Source organism: Pelophylax lessonae, assembly GCF_965119305.1.
Source record: "Pelophylax lessonae genome assembly, chromosome: 4".
NCBI lineage: Eukaryota > Metazoa > Chordata > Amphibia > Anura > Ranidae > Pelophylax > Pelophylax lessonae.
The window spans coordinates 78503094-78523700 of NC_138771.1; the positions used below are offsets into that span (position 1 = coordinate 78503094).

General features: G+C 43.0%; 1 protein-coding gene across 2 annotated transcripts in view; it reads right to left on the reverse strand.

Moving 5' to 3' along the window:
• Positions 1-20607, reverse strand: part of SPPL2A (signal peptide peptidase like 2A) — a 128970-nt gene that overhangs the window by 34376 nt on the left and 73987 nt on the right. For both annotated transcript variants that reach the window (XM_082254036.1, XM_082254035.1), the window contains exons 10-11: positions 10790-10864; positions 8752-8808 (exon numbers count right to left, since the gene is read on the reverse strand). In XM_082254036.1, coding sequence (XP_082110162.1) covers positions 8752-8808; positions 10790-10864 — 132 coding nt within the window. The remainder of the gene's footprint in view (positions 1-8751; positions 8809-10789; positions 10865-20607) is intronic.

A 20607-nucleotide genomic window follows, 5' to 3' on the forward strand; every position in this document is an offset into this window, starting at 1 on the left:
ACAAAAAAATGTGTGCCGTAGATTAGCACAACCCTTTCAATGAGCAGAGTGTAATGTTCTCTTTTGCTGGCAAATTCTTTTTATATCTGGTTTAATTGTTGACAGAGTCCTGGCAGTCTTTCAATGAGAAACAGAGAATTTCAATGTCCCTAACAGAGAATTTCAATGTCCCTGACAGAGAATTTCAATGTCCCTAACAGAGCCTACCTAACAGATTTCTATCTGACAATAACAGAGCTTTAGCAATGAACTCCACTCTCTATCACTCCTCTACCACAAGTGATAGAAAATAGCTGATGGCACGGCTGGCTGGCTGACTGCTGGGCGGGCTCTCTCATGGACGAGCTTTGTAAGTGGCTGGCTGATCATGGCAGGGCTGGCGGCAGGGCGGGCGGGCTGATGGTAGGGCTGACATCAGGGCGGGATTAAGATCACACTCCTGCCATCTCTTAGGAGATTGCGGTTGCGCAATCTCTGCTGTTTCCAACATGCCAGGAACAGCAGACGGCGGCCATCTTGGGTGTGGCAAAGTGCAGCGGAATCCCAATTTTGTTCTTGCGGGACCCTAGGGTTCAGCGGAACACCAATTGAGCAATGCTGGTCTATGGGAATGTTTGACCATTCTTCCAGAAGTGCATTTGTGATGTCAGGCACTGATGTTGGACAAGAAGGCTTGCCTCACAGTTTCCACTCTAATTCATCCCAAAAGTGTTCTATCAGGTTGAGGTCAGGACTCTGTGCAGGCCAGTCAAGTTCCTTCACCACAAACTTGCTTATCCATGTCTTTATGGACCTTGCTTTTTGAACTGGTCCAAATCATTTGGTGGAGGAAGGATTATGGTGTGGGGTTGTTTTTCAGGGGTTGGGCTTGGCCCCTTAGTTCCAGTGAAGGGAACCCTTTTAAGGCATCAGCATACCAAGACATTTTGGACAATTTTATGTTCCCAACAGCATGTGGCAACAGTTTGGGGATGGCCCCTTCCAACATTACTGCAAACCAGTGCATTAAGCAAGGTCCATAAAGACATGGACGAGCGAGTTTGGGGTGGAGGAACTTGACTGGCCTGCACAGAGTCCTGACCTCAACTAGATAGAATACCTTTGGGAAGAATTAGAGCAGAGACTGCGAGCCAGGCCTTCTCTCCAACATCATTGCCTGACCTCACAAATGCGCTTCTGGAAGAAAGGTCAAACATTCCTATAGACACTGCCCAAAAACCTTGTGGACAGCCCTCCCAGAAGAGTTGAAGGGGTAATAGCTGCAAAAGGTTGGGCCAAATTAATATCGAACCCTATGTACCAAGACTGGGATGCCATTAAAGTTCATGCACGTTTAAAGGCAGGCGTCCCAATACTTTTGGTAATATAGTGTATTTAAATATATACACCTACATATACACATGCATACATCGACATATACAGAGTCTCTTTAAACCTTTACCTTTGCAAGGAATAATTGAACTGGTGGGTCATTAAAATAGCAGGACAATTTATAAGTCTTACACATCTAGATTCACGCTGTGTAAATCTATAGATATATGGATATACGAGAATCTGAAAACAAAATTTAAAAAATGTAGCGCCACCTATAATCAAACACTCATGAATCAAAAAGTTCAGTGCAATATCAAAAACGAAATATCCACTATAGATGAATGAATAATTACCGTATTTAATCGGCATATGACATGCACTTTTTCCTCCTAAAAATGGAGGAAAAAGCAATAGTGCGTGCTATACGCCGAAATTAAAAAAACAAAAGGCCGGGAAGCAGCGCCGAGAGCAGAACGGGACGTGCCAGGCCGAGGAGAAGGGAGAACGAGCGCTCGCTGTCATCGGAAGTCCCGCCTATGATAGACGTCACACGTCTCGGCAGGGGAGGCGGGACTTCCCATGACAGCGAGCGCTCGTTCTCCCTTCTCCTTGGCCCGGCACGCCCCCTTCTGCTCTCGGCGCTGCTTCCCGGCCTTTTTAAAAACTTATTTGGATAGGGTCAATTGCGCTTGCGAGGCTGCATATATGGACACTGCGCTGGCGAGGCTGCATTGCTGGACACTGCTGGCGAGGCTGCATTGCTGGACACTGCTGGCGAGGCTGCATTGCTGGACACTGCTGGCGAGGCTGCATTGCTGGACACTGCTGGCGAGGCTGCATTGCTGGACACTGGTGAGATGTCAATTTAAGCTTTTTTCCTGAAATTTCTCTCCTAATATTGAGGTGTGTGTTACACGCCTATAAATACGGTGAATAAATCGATCAACAAATGCATAAGTTGATCAAGAGACAAAATCAAAAAGTTCCATAAGCTGTGTATAAGTGAAATAGTAAAGAAGGTGATCATCCACCAACACTTAAATCGCTCTCATCTTCCATGTGCCAAAAGAAGACCTAAGCCACCACCTTGTTGTGAAATGCAAACTCACCAAATACTGTATATATATATGCTGCAAGTACAGTGGATATAGTCTACACACCCCTGTTAAAATGTCAGGTTTCTGTGATGTAAAAAATGAGACAAGGGTCAATCATTTCAGAACCTTTAATGTGACCTATAAACTGTACAACTCAGTTGAACACTAAACTGAAATCTTTTGGGGGGGGGGGGGGGGGGGGGGGTTGTAAAAATAAAAAAAACTAAAAGAAAGTGGTTGTATAAGTGTGCACATCCTCTTATAACTGGGATGTAGCTGTGTTTAGAATTAAGCAATCACATTCAAACTCATGTTAAATGGGAGTCAGTACACACCTGCCATCATTTAATGTGCCTCTGATTAACCCTAAATAAGGTTCAGCTGTTCTTTTAGGTCTTTCCTGACATTTTCTTAGTCGCATCCTACAGCAAAAGTCATGGTCCGCAGGGAGCTTCCAAAGCATCAAAGGAATCTCATTGTTAAAAGGTATCAGTCAGGAGAAGGGTACAAAAGAATTCCCAAGGCATTAGATATACCATAGAACACAGTGAAGAAAGTTATCCTCAAGTGGAAAAAAATTGGATTTTTGACTTACCGTAAAATCCATTTCTCTGATGCTCATTGATGGACACAGCTCCTGATATGCATAACCATTGGGTTATATTGCCCCCTACAGGAGTAGGACACTAGGCAGAAAACAATTCTGGCTACACCCATGGACTCCCTCTCTCCGCTATAGTCACTCAGTTTTGTTACAAGCAGTTTCAGGAGAATTTTAACTCCACAGAGGGGTGGGTGCTGTGTCCGTCAATGAACATCAGAGAAATGGATTAAAAAATGATAATGAGAGATGAAGCCAAAAATCACATTTTTTCTTTTGTTCATTGGCGGACACAGCTCCTGATATTCATACCCATTGGGACATCCCAAAGCAGTGTTAAACATGAGGGGTGGGAACAACAAAAAATTCCCACAGCTAAATATTAGCCAGCCAGGCAACAGGAGCTGAAAAAAAAAACCAATACACCGTCAAAGAGGATCAAGTCTTAAACTGCAAAACCTTGTGGCCAAAAGAAACATCCGCATGCCAACACATCCACTTTATAAAACTTTGTAAAAGTGTGCACCGACGACCAGGTGGCTGCCTTGGAAACCTGCGTTACTGACGCCCGATGATGGAAGGCCAAGGAGGCACTAAGCGCCCAAGTAGAATGCACCTTGACAGGGAAAGGAGGAACCTGACTCCTGATGGAATAGGCCTGAACCACCGTCTATCTGATGCATCTGGAAATGGTCGCAGAGGAAGCAAACAAACCTTTTTGAGGTCTATCCGTGAGCACAAATAGAGAGCCTGACTTCCTGAAAGACGCCGTAGTTGCCAGGTACACCCTAATTGCCTGGACCACATCCAAGGCATGCAAGGCAATTTCCTTTGAATGTTTAGGCCCAGGACACAGGGAAGGCGCAACAATGTCTTCATTCAAAACAAAATCAGAGAAAATCTTTGGAAGGAAAGACAGGGGCGAAGAACCACCTTATCCCTGTGAATCACCATGTAAGATTAATGACAGGATAACGCCGCCAGTTCCTACACCCTGCATGCAGAGGTGATAGCCACTAAAAAGGCCACCTTCTGGAAAAGCCACTAAAAAGGCCACCTTCTGGAAAAGCATAAGCAGGGGAATCTCCGGAATATTTTCAAAGGGAGGCTTCTGTAGAGCTGAAACCACCAAATTAGGATCCCAAGGTGGCAACGGAGACCACACTGGAGGAACCAAAATGTCGGACACCCTGAAGAAAGGTACGCACCAGTGGTGTGTGGCCAAAAGGTCATTGGAAGAAGACCGCCAAAGCCGAAAACTGGCCCTTGATGGTACTCAAGGTCAATTTCTGTTTAACCCCCTGTTGAAGGTAGGTTAAGATGCGAGCCACCGAGAAGGAGCAAAGATGAACCCGAAGAGACTCACACCATGCAATGTATCTCTTCCACGGACGATGGTAGATCTTCCTAGAGGTAGATTTCCTAGCTTTCAGCAGTGTAGGAATCCCCAACTCAGACAGACCCCTATCCTTCAGCACCTGCCGTTCAATAGCCATGCTGTCAAAGCCAGCGACAGTAAAGCAGGATTGAAGATCGGTCCTTGGGACAGCAGATCCTCCCTGAGAGGACGCTGCCAAGGAATGTCGGCAACCATCCGCACCAGATCGGCGTACCAAGACCGCCGAGGCCAGTCCGGAGCCACTAAGATTACCTGAATCCTTTCTGCCTTGATCCTGCACAGAAGTCTGGGCAGAAGCTTGAAAGGAGGGAAGGCCTAAATCAGACAGTACTGACCCCACAGGGCCACCAGCTCGTCTGTGGCATCCGCCAGAGGATCCCTTGACCGGGCCACACACCTCTCCACCTTTCTGTTGAGCCGAGACACCAACAGATCCACCTCAGGGGTGCTCCAACAGAGACACAGCTGATGAAAAACCTCCGGATGAAGGGACCACTCCCTGTGGTCCAACGCCTGCCGACTGAGGTAATCCACCTGCCAATTTTCCACCCTGGGAATGTGTACGGGGGAGAGGGCTGGAACAAACCGTTCTGCCCACTTTAGAATGCCTGCTACCTCCAGAGCCGCAAGGACACTTCTTGTGCCCCCTCTGTGGTTGACATAAGCCACGGCGCTGGCATTGTCCGATTGAATGCACACTGGACAACCCTGAAGACGATCCGTCCAATGATCCAGACACAATCTGATCCCTCGGAGTTCCAAGACATTGATTGGTAGTCTGTGCCGCACAATCAAAGTGCCATAATATCTATACAATATATACATACATACATACATGCATGCATGCAAATAAAGTGGTATTGTGCCAGTACAAACGTGCAAAAAACCCGTAGCTAGAAACAATGTGTGATTCCTAAATAAAAAGACTCATACACAGATAACAAAAGTAAAAATATATATAAATATGTAGTGCAATCAATCATTAAAAGCCCATGTATAAGAGTGCTCAATTCAGGTGAACATCAACAGAACACTCATAAAAGTGCTAATAGTACTGTAAACATTCAAAAACCTGTCTATTAATAATCCGCTCCAAAAGTGACAGCGTGCTTCAAATATGTTCCTCCGTGGTAAGTGACACCTCCAACCATGCATCCCCCCGTGGGTGGGTTCTCATCTTATCTCCAGTGACCTTGCATTTAAGCCCGGTCTAACACGCTTTGTGCCTCTCCCAGGCTAAAGGTGAATATTCAATACCCCCAGGTGGGGATCCTGCTATGGATTAACTTCTCTTCTCAACTTGTGCAAGTGTTTTTGCTAATACAGTCTTCTCTACCAGGAGAAGATTCTGTGCAGTCCAAGTAAAGAAAATGACAATGAGCATGTTTTGTGTGAACTTGGGAATCCCATGAAAAATGGAACACTGAGTATTTAGGTCAACTCCACCAATTGTGCTTTGGCTCTCAGCTTTCTATTCTGATCATGTTTGCACTTATGAGATAGTGAAGTGCTTGCAGTAGTACCTTAATTAGTGCTCATCTGGATTGCTCGCAGGGATATATAAATATTGATCGGCACTCTGGGCTCTTCCAGCATCCAGATCCTCTGAGCAGAATGCTAGCCGAGGACGCATCTGCAGCCGGACAGGCTGGCATCCGTGGTGACCACTGTCCAATACAAGGGGAGGAAGGATTTTCCCAGCCGAAGCGCTGGAGAATGAAGCCACCATATCAGGGACTCCTTCGTTCCCTCGACTCAGCCTGATCTGATTGTCCAGAGACTGCGAGCCCAGCCCTCGCATGCAAGTCTGGAGAGGGACAGCAGGAGGCGAATTGTAGTCTGCAATTTCTGAAGTTTGTCCAGATGAAGGAGCACTCTGGGTAAGGCCAAATCCAGAGTCAGGCCCAAATAGTCCAGCTTTGCGGACAGAACCAGAGCAGACTTCTGAACATTCAAAATCCAGCCGAACTCCCGCAGAGTTCGTATTGTAATATCCAGGTTCGGTTCTCCACCAGAGCAGAGGGAGAATCTGCTTGCAGAAGGAGATCGTCCAAGTAGACCAGTACTGCAATTGCCTGTTAGCGTAGCAAAGCTAGCACCGTGGCTAACACTTTTGTTAAGACCCGAGGAGCAGATGCGAGACCAAAGGGTAATGCCAAAAACTGATAACGCTCCTCTCCCACAGCAAAGCGGAGAAAACGTTGGTGACTGGCACATATTAGAATGTGAAGGTAGGCATCCTCGATATTGAGAGATGCGAGGAAATCCCCCTGACACAGGGGTGCCATCGCGGTTCGAACAGACTCCATTCTGAACTTCGGTACCCGCACAATGCAGTTTAGTGCCTTGAGGTCCAGGACTAGACGCACTTTGCCTTCCCTCCTGGGAACTGAACAGGTTTGAGTAAAAACCCTGAAAACGTTCCGAGGTCGGAACCAGAACAATCACCTTGAAGGAACAGGTCTTGTACAGCACCAAATAGGCCCCGTAAGGAGTCTGAGGACAGGCGCAAGTTGGAAGGAAAAAACTTGATCTTGTAGCCGGACCGAATGACTTTGTGGACCCACTTGTCTTGCACTCAGGAAGTCCACGGGTCCAGGAACCAGCGAAGACGACTCCCTGACTCAGGTGAGGGCACACCTTCATGCTGAAGGAGCCTTGTCCATGGGTCTGGAGAAGACCGATCTTGGCTTGCCAGCCCAGGCTTGTTTGGATCCTCCAGAAGAGGCCCTGAAATGCTTTGAACCCTTGTCAGTTGACCCTGAAGGATGAAAAAACTTCTTATGAGCTGAGAAGGCAGGCCCACGTCTACAATGAGGATCCTTGCCCTTAGTAGCCTGCAGAAGAAAAAGTACTCTTCCCCCCTGTAAGACCTTTAATGATGTCATCCAGGGTAGCTCCAAACAGGCAATCTCCTTGAAAAGGCAGATCAGTCAAGGACTTTTTTGAAGTCCGATACGCAGACCAGCACTTGAGCCAAAAGACACGCCAAAGGACCACTGCCAAAACAGAGGCGATCTATTAGGGGAGCCGTATCCAAAGAGGCATCACAGATAAACTGCAGCCCCTGGACCAGCTGATCCTCCAGGTTAAGGCGCAAGAGCTTAGCCCATTCAGATTTGGACTGTTTTTACAAAGAGTGGGCAAATATTGCCAATTAAGATGTGCAATGCTGATAGACTCGAACCCAAAAAGACTGTTGAGTGCTGTAATAAAATCAAAAGGTGCTTCAATAAAGTATTAGTTTAAGGGTGTGCACACTTATGCAACCATATTATTTTAGTTTTATTTTTTATTTTTACTTCCCTCCACCTAAAATATTTCAGTTTGTTGTTCAACTGAGTTGTACAGTTTATATGTCACAATAAAGGTGTAAAACAAATCTGAAATTATTTATCTTTGTCTCATTTTTACATCACAGAAACTTGACATTTTAACAGGGGTGTGTAGACTTTTTCTATCCACTGTAACTGCAATATCAATAGCATATGTGGCAATAAGGATACTTCCATGATGTAAGTACCAGCCTCATGTCTTCTCTATTTACTGGCACCCTCACCGGGAGGCTAGGTGCTGAACTCACGCCGCTTCATGATTTTGGGTCAGCAACGGCCATCTATGCTAGTCAATTGTTTTTAATTTTTGCATACCATTGTATCCAGAAATTTTAAATAAAATACTGCACTATTGGCTATATTTATATGGTTTCTAGTGAGCTTTATTTACTAGTGGTTACCAGATTTCGGTGCCAGTGAATAGAGGAGTCGTGAGGCTGGTATACACATCATGGAAGGATCCTTATCGCCACATATGCTATTGATGCTGCAGTTACTTGCTGCATATATACATGCGGTGCGTTTCCATTTCACATGAAAATGGGGGCTGATGTTTGGATCCTCATTGTCAAACAAACATTCTATGAATACTTTAGTTACCTGCAGCGTATATATTTGGTAATGTTTGCATTTCACAAGGTGGTGGTGGCTGGTGTCTTCTTTTGGCATATGAAAGATAAGAGCGCTGGAAGAGCTTATAGGCTTTTTAGATTTTTTTTCTACTGATTAGTTTTATGTATTTGTTCATCTATTTATTTGTTCATTCATCTATAGTGGATATATAAGTTTTGATATTGCACTGAACTTTTTCATTCATTAGTGTTTGATTATATGTAATATTTATAAGCAATAACAGCTTTTTAGGAAACAAAAACTGTGACTGCACACAGTACATAACCTACTGAGCAAACATGCTCAGTACAAAACATTACTAAATCACTAGAAAACAATCGTTAAGATTCGAAAAACAGTACTTCTATAAATAAGTGATATTTAACTATTTACCTTTTCTGATTTTTCCGAAGGACCAGCTGCAACTTCAACCATGATGCTCTCACCATTCTGAATTTCACAGCATCATAAAAAAAATGTAAATGTTTTATATTAGTACCAATTTTTAAATCAACAAGTCAAAGCAATCAAGAGAGCATATCATGAGATCCAGCCGACACTGCAAGTCACTCTAATCTGAGTTTATTCTAATCTGAGTTCTTGGTTATCTAATACAACCAGGTTCCAAAGAGCTCCTCAGAGCGTCTGGGGGCATATACATCTTCGGAGGCTGTGCCATATACACCAGCCTCCTCTCGGCTTCCTGAATTCCCAAATCTTATTTAGGTTTCCACATAAAATTTTAATCTGAATAGCAGCTGACAGAGTCTATGTACTTAATCTTTCTATATCTGAAAGGCAGCAAGGAATCTGCAGTGGGTATGTCTGGGAGCTTCTCACCAGTATTGCAAGAAGGGATTCCTGGGTCAGCACATTTCTGACAAAATGGAGTGGTACGGTTTGTTAGATTGCAGCAATGTCAAGATGAAAATGTAATGAGCAGGTAAGGCTTTGCATCCCAACCTTAGCATTTTACTTATTATTTTAGCCCCTTTGCAATCTGTGGCCTCAATACAATCCTGTCTCGGATTATATAATTAGATTAGTGTCAGCAAATATTTATACATATTAAACCTTGTTTATAGTGCTTTGGTGAATCACAATATTGCTTTATATTACAAGTATGCTTATTGCATCTATAGGAGCAGCGTTGCACTTTAGATATTATTTTGTTTGGACGTGGGAACACATTATTAGTGTTAGCAGCAGCACCAGATATAGGGGAAAGGAGTGGCAGCACACTTTTTTTCATTAACTTTAATTCCCCACACTGAAGTTAAAAGTGTATTTCCAGTTTTAAAGCCAAATTAGGATAACAGCTTCTTTATATTTGTGACATGTTCTCATTAACATAGGATAACTTAAAAAAAATTGATTCTTCAAAATGTTTAGGAGAAGGCTGTGGAGTAATGTCTTACAAAATTAATCCTGTCTGTACTGTACTCTTCATTATCAGTTTACTAGAATTGAACACTGTCTGTCCTAACAAATTGTTAAAAATTTAGAAACTTGCCTCCTGTATTGCATCTTAATGAGAAATAGCTCAGCGAGTCCCCAGTCTGGGTGGGGACAGAGACACAGTAAGACGGTCCAGAAGTGCTTACAATCTGCCATGAGGTCGTCTCAGAAACATCTAAAATAGATTGTTTTTATTAAAACTGATCTCCAGGCCTTTTTTTTTCCCCCCCATGCAGTGGCTTATGCCCCCTCATCCCGGTTTTGTGCAGTAGACTGTGTCTGACATCATCACGCCCATAGACTGGTTCTGGACATTTAGACATCGGAACAGTCCACAGCTGGACATGGGGGGAGGTGCCGTTTTATGAAGAATCGAACAAAATGGGCAGTTAACCCATGCAGTGCGTAAGCACAGTCCCACTGCATGAGAAAAAAAGAAATTGCCTGGAGTTGGGCTTTAATCATTTGTACATAGATTTTAAAAAGCATAAATCGGCTTTTATCTGGTACACAGTTATACTAAAAATCCTACTCGGTTTTTTTTTTTTTTTTTTTATATAAGTGGACAAAAGAAAAAAAGGTTTAACTATTTTGTTTTTAATTTTTCACAACACTGTTTCATTATATGTTATTTATAATTTTTATCACTGTAATTCACATACTGTAGGCAGTTGTCACTGTGCCTCTTTTTAGGGAAGGTCCAGTGACAGCCAAAGCTTGCAGATTTGTTCGGAAACAAACCCAATATGTTTAGCTCATGGTGAACACAAACGAAAAACATGCTGATTGTTTTCTGATTGCTAGTTGCTGCCCCTGGATCAGTGTATGCTCCTTGAATAGAATAGAAGTAGATTAATGTTCTCTCAGCACGGGTATGTCTGAGAATGTAATGAACAGATTATGGTTGTCAATATGCTAAAAGTGCATCTAAAATGGTTTGCATAGTATACATTCCCACAAATTGTTCTCATACCTTTGTGATGAATGGAGTTATAAACACAAAAAACACATCATACAGAAGAAGGAGTCCTAGAAGAATCACGCAGGCCTAAAAAACAGAAGTAGTGAATACACTGTAATTCAGCAATCATTAAAAAGCCTTAAAAAATAGGTAGTAGTCATAAAGGGTCACTAAAAATAAATAAAGCATAGATATAGGTTGCTCAAATAAAATATATACATATACAGTACAGGGGTTGGACAATAATATGGAAACACTACATGATTTGCAGTTGTGAAAGAGACAACATGTTTTGTGTTGAATGCGGAAGTGATGTAACATTCTTTTGCTTCCACTGTGTGATGAGACGCATATCTAACTGGTGGGAAGTCTGACTTTCGTCATTCACAGCGTGAGCTTACAGAGTTTCAAAGAGGGCAAGCCATTGGTGCCCACTTAGCTGGTGCCTCTGTGACTTAAGTTGCCAATTTATTTGTGGTGTCATGAGGTACGGTGTCAAAAAGGTATTATGGCATATATAGTTTCTGGGAAAACGTTGTCTAAAAAGCATAAGCGCAGTCAACATGACCGAAAGAGACAAAAAAAGACCTTGCGCAGGATTAGGACCCGGAATACGAAAACAACTGCTGCAAAAGTGACTGCAGGAGGCTGCAAGTGTGTGACTTCAGAGCTCCAGCTCAGTCTTCCAAAGCCTGTGTCCACAAAAACTGTGCAACGAGAACTCCAAAAGCAAAACATTCACAGGCGAGCTGCACCTACCAAACCACTAGTGACTCAAGAGGAGAGAGTGGTTCAACACCCAAAAATCGTGGACTATCCATCAATGGAAGACTAATATGGTCCAATGAATTGAGCTTCACACTGTTCCCAACCACTGGATGTGTATACATGTTGCGAGTATCTCCCCAAGCTCATGACTAGGACTGTCTTGTGCCAACAGTAAAGCATGGTGGTGGTGCGATCATGGTTTGGGCAGCCATACCTTGGTATTCTGCAGGCCCCATCATCACCTTGAAAGGTAGAGTGACTGCCAGCAACCATGTACAAATTTTGGCAGACCACGTGAACTCCATGATGGAAATGTTTCCCAAAGACAGCACCATTTACCAAGACCATAATGCTCAGATTCACGCAGCTGGTGTTGTAAAATCGTGGTTTGCCGAGCATGCGGACGAAGTCTTGCGCCTTCCCAGGGCATTTCAGTCGCTGGACCTCAATATTATAGGGTCAATTTTGGAGAACACATTTCAAGCTTTTTTCCGCCTCTGGCATCTCAGCAAGAACTGGAATTATTTTTGAATGAAGAATGGTATCAAATTCCATTATCCACCATCCAATACTTATTTTTTAAGTTTAGGCCATCCTGGATGCCAAAGGCGGTCCAACACCATATCACGTAACAATTTCATTCTTTAACCTGGTGCTTCCATAATTTTTGTCCAATATATGGATAGAATGTTCTAAAGGACAACTGAAACTTGATAAATGTTATAGTTTGTTCACTTTTCCTACAGTTAGGTCCATATATATTTGGACACAGCCACAATTTCAATACTTTTGGCTCTGTACACCAGAGAAAAATTAAAATTAAACTATCCAAATTAATTTGAAGAGCAGACTTTCAGCTTTAATTCAAGGGGTTGAAACTAATATCAAGTAAAAAAACTGCAACCATTTTTATACACAACCCCCCCCCCCCTCCATATTTTCAGGGGCTCAAACGCAATTGAAAAAATGAATATAATCAGAAATAAAATGTTAATTTTTAATATTTTGTTGAGAATCCTTTACTGGCAATGACTGCCTGGAGTCTGAAACCCATGGACATTACCAAAGACTGGGTTTCCTCCTTTTTGATGCTTTGCCAGGCTCCAACTGCAGCAGTCTTCAGTTGTTCTTTGTTTGTGGGTCTTTCTGCCTTTAGGAAGTAAAATGCATACTCAATTGGGTTGCGATCAGGTGACTCGGCCATTGCAGAATATTCCACTTCTTTTCCTTCAAAAGCTCCTGGGTTGCTTTTGCAGTGCGTCATTGTCCATCTGTACTGCAAAGCACCATCCAATCAACTTTGCTGCATTTGGCTGAATCTGGGCTGACAGTACATCGCTAAACATTGCAGAATTAATCCGCCTGCTTCTGTTGTCTGTCACATTATCAATAAACACCAATGACCCAGTGACACTGGAGGCTATGCATGCCCATGCCATCACACCGCCTCCACCATGTTTTACAGAGGACATTGTGTGCTTTGGATCATGAGCTGTTCCAAGCCTTCTCCACACTTTTTTGTTCTGGTACAGATTAATCCTAGTTTCATCCGTCCAAAGAATGCTTTTCCATAACTGGTCTGGCTTTTTTAAATGTTTTTTGGCAAAGTCTAATCTGGCTTTTCTCTTGATTTTAGAATTTGACAACGATACGCCCACCTCCTGGAGCGTGTCCTTTACTTGTCCGGATGTTGTAAATGGGTTTTTCTTTACCATAGAGAGGATCTTGCGATCATCCACCACTGTTGTTTACCGTGGATGTCAAGGCCTTGTTAGGTCACTGAGCTCACCAGTGCGTTCTTCTTTCCTCAGAATGTATCAAAATGTTGATTTGGCCACTCCTAATGTTGCTGCTATCTCTCTGATGGATTTTTTTCATTTCTGAAGCCTTACAATGGCCTGTTTCACTTGCATGGACAGCTCCTTTGAACACATTATGTAGGTCCACAGCGATAGATTCCAAATGAAAATACTACACTTAGAATCAACTCCAGACCTTTTACCTGCTTAATTGATGAAGAAATAACGAAGGTCTACACACCTGTCTGTGAAACAGCTTTTGATTCAACATTCCAATTACTTTTGGTCCCTTGAAAAAGGAGGGATGTCTATTCTTAAAGGCTGTAATTCCTAAACCCTTCCTCTAATTTGGATCTACATGCTCAAAATAAATCTGAGAATGTGTACTTTCTGCCCATATCCATTATATAACTATAGCTTGAATATGTTTTGGTAAATACCTGAAAAAAACTAATTGTGCCTGTGTCCAAATATATATGGACCATAATAAAACATTCATTGAAAAGACAGGAGAACAGCCAAAAAAATTGTCATTATTTTGCCCAATTTACACAAAACAAAATTGTGTTTGCGGATTCGCTGGAGTAATGGCTATATATATATATATATGTATATATATATATATATATATATATATTATATATATATATACACACACACACATACATACACACACATTTATATATCTCTCACACAGTGCCTTGAACTTTGCGACCTTCTGCCACATTTCAGGCTTCAAACAAAGATATAAAACTGTAATTTTTTTTTGAAGATTTAACAACAAGTGGGACACAATCATGAAGTGGAATGAAATTTATTGGATATTTCAAACGTTGTTAAATAAAAAACTGAAAAATTGGGCGTGCAAAATTATTCAGCCCCTTTACTTTCAGTGCAGCAAACTCTCTCCAGAAGTTCAGTGAGGATCTCTGAATGATCCAATGTTGACCTAAATGACTAATGATGATAAATAGAATCTACCTGTGTGTAATCAAGTCTCCGTATAAATGCACCTACACTGTGATAGTCTCAGAGGTCCGTTTAAAGCGCAGAGAGCATCATGAAGAACAAGGAACACACCAGGCAGGTCCGAGATACTGTTGTGGAGAAGTTTAAAGCCGGATTTGGATACAAAAAGATTTCCCAAGCTTTAAACATCCCAAGGAGCACTGTGCAAGTTAATATATTGAAATGTGCTGCCCTAGTGCATATGTGCAACATACAAAATTATGTAAACAAATAAACCAAAAATGCAATAATAATGCAAAAAAATGAAAACGTATGCAAATCGTGTAAAACAAAAAATGTCCAGAAGGTGACTAGTGATACACCAATGTGCAATAAACGTCCATATTATAAGTCCATAAATAAAGTGCAAAAAATGGTGACAAAAACTTCCAGCTTGGGGAAAGGTGAACTGTGATTGGAAGGTGCAAAGTCCCACCACCAGCTTGGCCTCTTACCAGAAGTTAAACGTTAAGGGCATATATGAATATGACCGCCCCATAGGTCATGCAGCCAGGTAGAAAAGTTCCCAGAAATACAGAAGGCACTCTGACACACTCGTGCTCCCTAGACTCTTACCGGACAAAAGCCAAACAAGAAGCCTGGTTCTATGGTGATGAGTGGTCCTGCCGGGGGTTACTGGACTCTAGGATGGCTGATGTAGTTGCTTGTGTCCAAGAGGAACAGACCCAGTCAGAAAGCCTGACGAAAGAAGATCCTGCCAAAGGTGGCTAGACTCTGATTGGCTGCTGTAACTCCTTAGTCTGGTCGACCTCAATGATAGGGGACACAACAGAGGGGACCGCAATGGTGCATTACCAACAGTAGATTTTTATTAAAACAAATGGTTGCACTTACAGTTGTGAAGACAATAATAGCGAGTTCCCTCACGGAGGAGCTGTATGGCGGGGTCCGCCTGCAGTGCGGACCGCTGCCTGGTCTAGATGTGATGACGCGGCGCCTCCTCTCTGACGCGTTTCTCCCGATAGGGCATCCACTTAGATAGGAGGTAGCTCCTACCTCCTATCTAAGTGGATGCCCTATCGGGAGAAACGCGTCAGAGGGGAGGCGCCGCGTCATCACATCTAGACCAGGCAGCGGTCCGCACTGCAGGCGGACCCCCGCCATACAGCTCCTCCGTGAGGGAACTCGCTATTATTGTCTTCACAACTGTAAGTGCAACCATTTGTTTTAATAAAAATCTACTGTTGGTAATGCACCATTGCGGTCCCCTCTGTTGTGTCCCCTATCATTGAGGTCGACCAGACTAAGGAGTTACAGCAGCCAATCAGAGTCTAGCCACCTTTGGCAGGATCTTCTTTCGTCAGGCTTTCTGACTGGGTCTGTTCCTCTTGGACACAAGCAACTACATCAGCCATCCTAGAGTCCAGTAACCCCTGGCAGGACCACTCATCACCATAGAACCAGGCTTCTTGTTTGGCTTTTGTCCGGTAAGAGTCTAGGGAGCACGAGTGTGTCAGAGTGCCTTCTGTATTTCTGGGAACTTTTCTACCTGGCTGCATGACCTTTGGGGCGGTCATATTCATATATGCCCTTAACGTTTAACTTCTGGTAAGAGGCCAAGCTGGTGGTGGGACTTTGCACCTTCCAATCACAGTTCACCTTTCCCCAAGCTGGAAGTTTTTGTCACCATTTTTTGCACTTTATTTATGGACTTATAATATGGACGTTTATTGCACATTGGTGTATCACTAGTCACCTTCTGGACATTTTTTGTTTTACACGATTTGCATAAGTTTTCATTTTTTTGCATTATTATTGCATTTTTGTTTTATTTGTTTACATAATTTTGTATGTTGCACATATGCACTAGGGCAGCGCACCTGATTTCTTTACCTATTCTACAACATACACTCTAAGGTAGCAGCACACCCTATATTGAATCAGCGCACTTTCCTACCCACCACATAATATATTGAAATGGAAGGAGTGTATCAGACCACTGCAAATCTACGAAGACATGGCCGTCCCTCTAAACTTTCAGCTCATACAAGGAGAAGACTGATCAGAGATGCAGCCAAGAGGCCCATGATCACTCTGGATGAACTGCAGAGATCTACAGCTGAGATGGGAGACTCTGTCCATAGGACAATCAGTTGTATACTGCACAAATCTGGCCTTTATGGAAGAGTGGCAAGAAGAAAGCCATTTCTTAAAGATATCCATAAAAAGTGTTGTTTAAAGTTTGCCACAAGCCACCTGGGAGACACACCAAACATGTGGAAGAAGGTGCTCTGGTCAGATGAAACCAAAATCGAACATTTTGGCAACAATGCAAAACGTTATGTTTGGCGTAAAAGCAACACAGCTCATCACCCTGAACACACCATCCCCACTGTCAAACATGGTGGTGGCAGCATCATGGTTTGGGCCTGCTTTTCTTCAGCAGGGACAGGGAAGATGGTTAAAATTGATGGGAAGATGGATGGAGCCAAATACAGGACCATTCTGGAAGAAAACCTGATGGGAGTCTGCAAAAGACCCGAGACTGGGATGGAGATTTGTCTTCCAACAAGACAATGATCCAAAACATAAAGCAAAATCTACAATGGAATGGTTCACAAATAAACATATCCAGGTGTTAGAATGGCCAAGTCAAAATCTAGACCTGAATCCAATCGAGAATCTGTGGAAAGAACTGAAAACTGCTGGTCACAAACGCTCTCCATTCAACCTCACTGAGCTCGAGCTGTTTTGCAAGGAGGAATGGGCAAAAATTTCAGTCTCTCGATGTGCAAAACTGATAGAGACATACCCCAAGCGACTTACAGCTGTAATCGCAGCAAAAGGTGGCGCTACAAACAATTAAACTTAAGGGGGCTGAATAATTTTGCACGCCCAATTTTTTCCAGTTTTTTTATTTGTTAAAAAAGTTTGAAATATCCAATAAATTTCGTTCCACTTCATGATTGTGTACCACTTGTTGTTGATTCTTCACAAAAAATTACAGTTTTATATCTTTATGTTTGAAGCCTGAAATGTGGTAAAACATCGAAAAGTTCAAGGGGGCCGAATACTTTCGCAAGGCACTGTATATATATATATATATATATATATATATATATACACATACATACACACACACACACACACAACACACAACACACACAACACACTCCATGGAAAAGGCAATTGAATCACTGTTCTTGCCTTATCACAGAAAGACGATCAACGAAGGGTATTCGGTGTACCGGAAGGACAGGGTTGGTAAAAGAGGGGGAGGGGTATGTCTCTATGTCAAGAACAATATAAAGGTGCTAGAAAGGAGTGACATTACGGATGGGATGAGCATGGATTTAGAATCTGTGTGGGTTGAACTCGATAGGGAAGAAGATAAGGGAAAAGTAGTTGTGGGGGTTTGCTATAGGCCACCTAACCAAGGGGAGGAGGTAGAGCTGGAATTTTTAGCACTAATAGGTAAAGCGGCAAAACTAGGATCAGTCATCATATTGGGGGACTTCAATTATCCCGACATTGACTGGGAAGAGGGGACTGCACACTCGCATAAGGCCCGGCTATTCACGGAAACCTTACAGGATAACTACATGTCGCAGTTGGTGGATTCCCCTACTAGAGAGAATGCTATCCTGGATCTATTGATCACTAATGACCCAGACATAATCTCGGAGGTAGGAGTCCAGGACAACCTGGGCTCTAGCGATCACAGGATGATCACATTTAGTATAAATAACAATATAAAAAGGCAAGTGGGGAACATAAGAACCCTAAACTTCAGAAGGGCAGACTTTCCAAAATTGTACTCATTGATGGAAAGGGTAAACTGGGACCAAACCCTGGGATCACTGACCACAGAGGAAAAATGGGAATGCTTTAGAACAATATTAAGCAAAGGCATCTTGCAGTGCATTCCTATGGGGAATAAATTTAGAAGAGACAAAGCCAAACCTGGCTGGCTAAACCGTAGCGTTAAAAAACTTATTAGGGGAAAAAAATCGGCCTTCAAGAAATATAAATCAGAGGGCACAGTATCGGCCTTCCAGCAATACAAGGAGGAAAATAAGAAGTGTAAACACGAAATCAAGATGGCTAAAATCAACTTTGAGAGACAAATAGCGGAGGATAGTAAAAAAAACCCAAAGAAATTCTTTAAATATATCAACAGCAAAAAAACTAGGGCAGAGCATATTGCACACATAATTAACGATGATGGGAGGATGGTTACAGAGGACACTGAAAAAGCAACCGTGCTGAACTCTTTTTTCTCGTCAGTCTTTACGCAGGAAAAGGAAGGGTACACTGACCATGACTGTATGGTTAGTAGTAATACACAGGACTTGCCACTATGGCTAACAGAGGGGGAAATCAGGGAAAGACTGGATAAACTTAACACAAACAAATCACCAGGCCCGGATGGCGTACATCCGAGAGTGCTCAAGGAACTCAGTATGGTTATATCTAGACCACTGTTCCTGATCTTTTCTGACAGTATTAGGACAGGAGATGTACCAGGGGATTGGAGGAAGGCTAACGTGATTCCGATATTCAAAAAGGGCCAGAGACATATCCCGGGAAATTATAGGCCTGTCAGTCTGACATCAATAATATGTAAACTTTTGGAGGGGATGATAAGGGACTATATCGTAGAGTATGCTAAAGACAACAACATCATCAGTAGTAACCAGCACGGGTTTACAAATGGGCGTTCTTGTCAAACCAATCTCTTAGCATTCTACGAGGAAGTGAGCTGTGAGCTAGATAGGGGGAGACCAGTGGATGTGGTGTACTTGGATTTCGCTAAGGCGTTTGATACAGTTCCCCACAAGCGCTTAATTTATAAAATAAGGTCTGCAGGTATCGACAGCAGGGTTTGCTCTTGGATACGGAATTGGCTAAAAGGCCGTGTCCAAAGGGTAGTAATAAACAGCGCATACTCAGACTGGTCTGAGGTAGTAAGCGGGGTGCCCCAGGGCTCAGTCCTGGGACCAACCTTGTTCAATTTATTCATAAACAGCATTGAGGAAGGGATCAGTAGTTCGTTATCAGTTTTTGCAGATGACACAAAATTGGCCAGGGCAATAACTGCACAGCATGAAGCAGATATCCTACAGAATGACCTGGACAAAATTACGGAGTGGGCAACGACATGGCAAATGAGGTTTAATGTGGAGAAGTGTAAGGTTTTGCACTTGGGGACCAAAAACATAAAAACACAATACACGTTAGGAGGGGAACCCTTGGGGGAATCAAAAATGGAGAAAGATCTGGGAGTCTTAGTTGATGATAGATTAGGCAACAGCATGCAATGCCAAGCGGCAGCTTCCAAAGCCAACAGAATATTAGCATGCATAAAGAAAGGGATGTATTCCAGAGATAAGACTATAATCCTTCCACTTTATAAAACTCTGGTCGGACCGCATCTGGAGTATTCTGTCCAGTTCTGGTCGCCAGTCCTCAGGAGGGATGTGTTGGAGCTGGAGAAAGTCCAGAGAAGGGCAACTAAACTGATTAGGGGGTTGGAGGACCTTACCTATGAAGAGCGGCTGCAATCGCTCGATTTATTTTCCCTGGAGAAAAGACGTCTGAGAGGGGACATGATAGCAATTTATAAATATCTTAATGGGGATCTCAGCTTAGAAGAAAAGCTGTTCATTCGAAGGAATTGCATGAGGACTCGAGGACATACAATGCGATTAGAGGAGAAGCGTTTTAACCTCAGGCAACGTGGGGGGTTCTTTACTGTTAGGGCTACAAGATTGTGGAATTGTCTACCACAAGAGGTGGTTTCTGCGGGTAGTATGGTGACTTTCAAAAGACTCTTAGACTTACATCTCAAGGATCAGGAGATTGAGGGCTATGTTAGATGATTACAGTCACACACACCTACACAGGTTGAACTGGATGGACTATTGTCTTTATTCAACCTCACCTACTATGTAACTATGTAACTTTCCGTTGGTGTAGACCTCCTGAACTAGACTTACTAACAACTAAAACCTTACTCTTGGACCTCTCTGCTGCCTTTGATACCACCCCCTCCCCCTCCTTCTCAAAAAACTCAGTTTGCTCGGTCTCCGTGACTGTGCTCTCCATTGGTTCGAATTTTACCTAGCTCACCGCACCTTCAGTGTCACTTACAATTCCACTTACTCCCCTGCAACTCCTCTTACTGTTGGGGTCCCCCAAGGTTCTGTCCTTGGACCGCTACTATTCTCAATCTATACCTCCTCCCTGGGTCAGCTAATAGCCTCCCATGGCTTTCACTACCATTTCTATGCT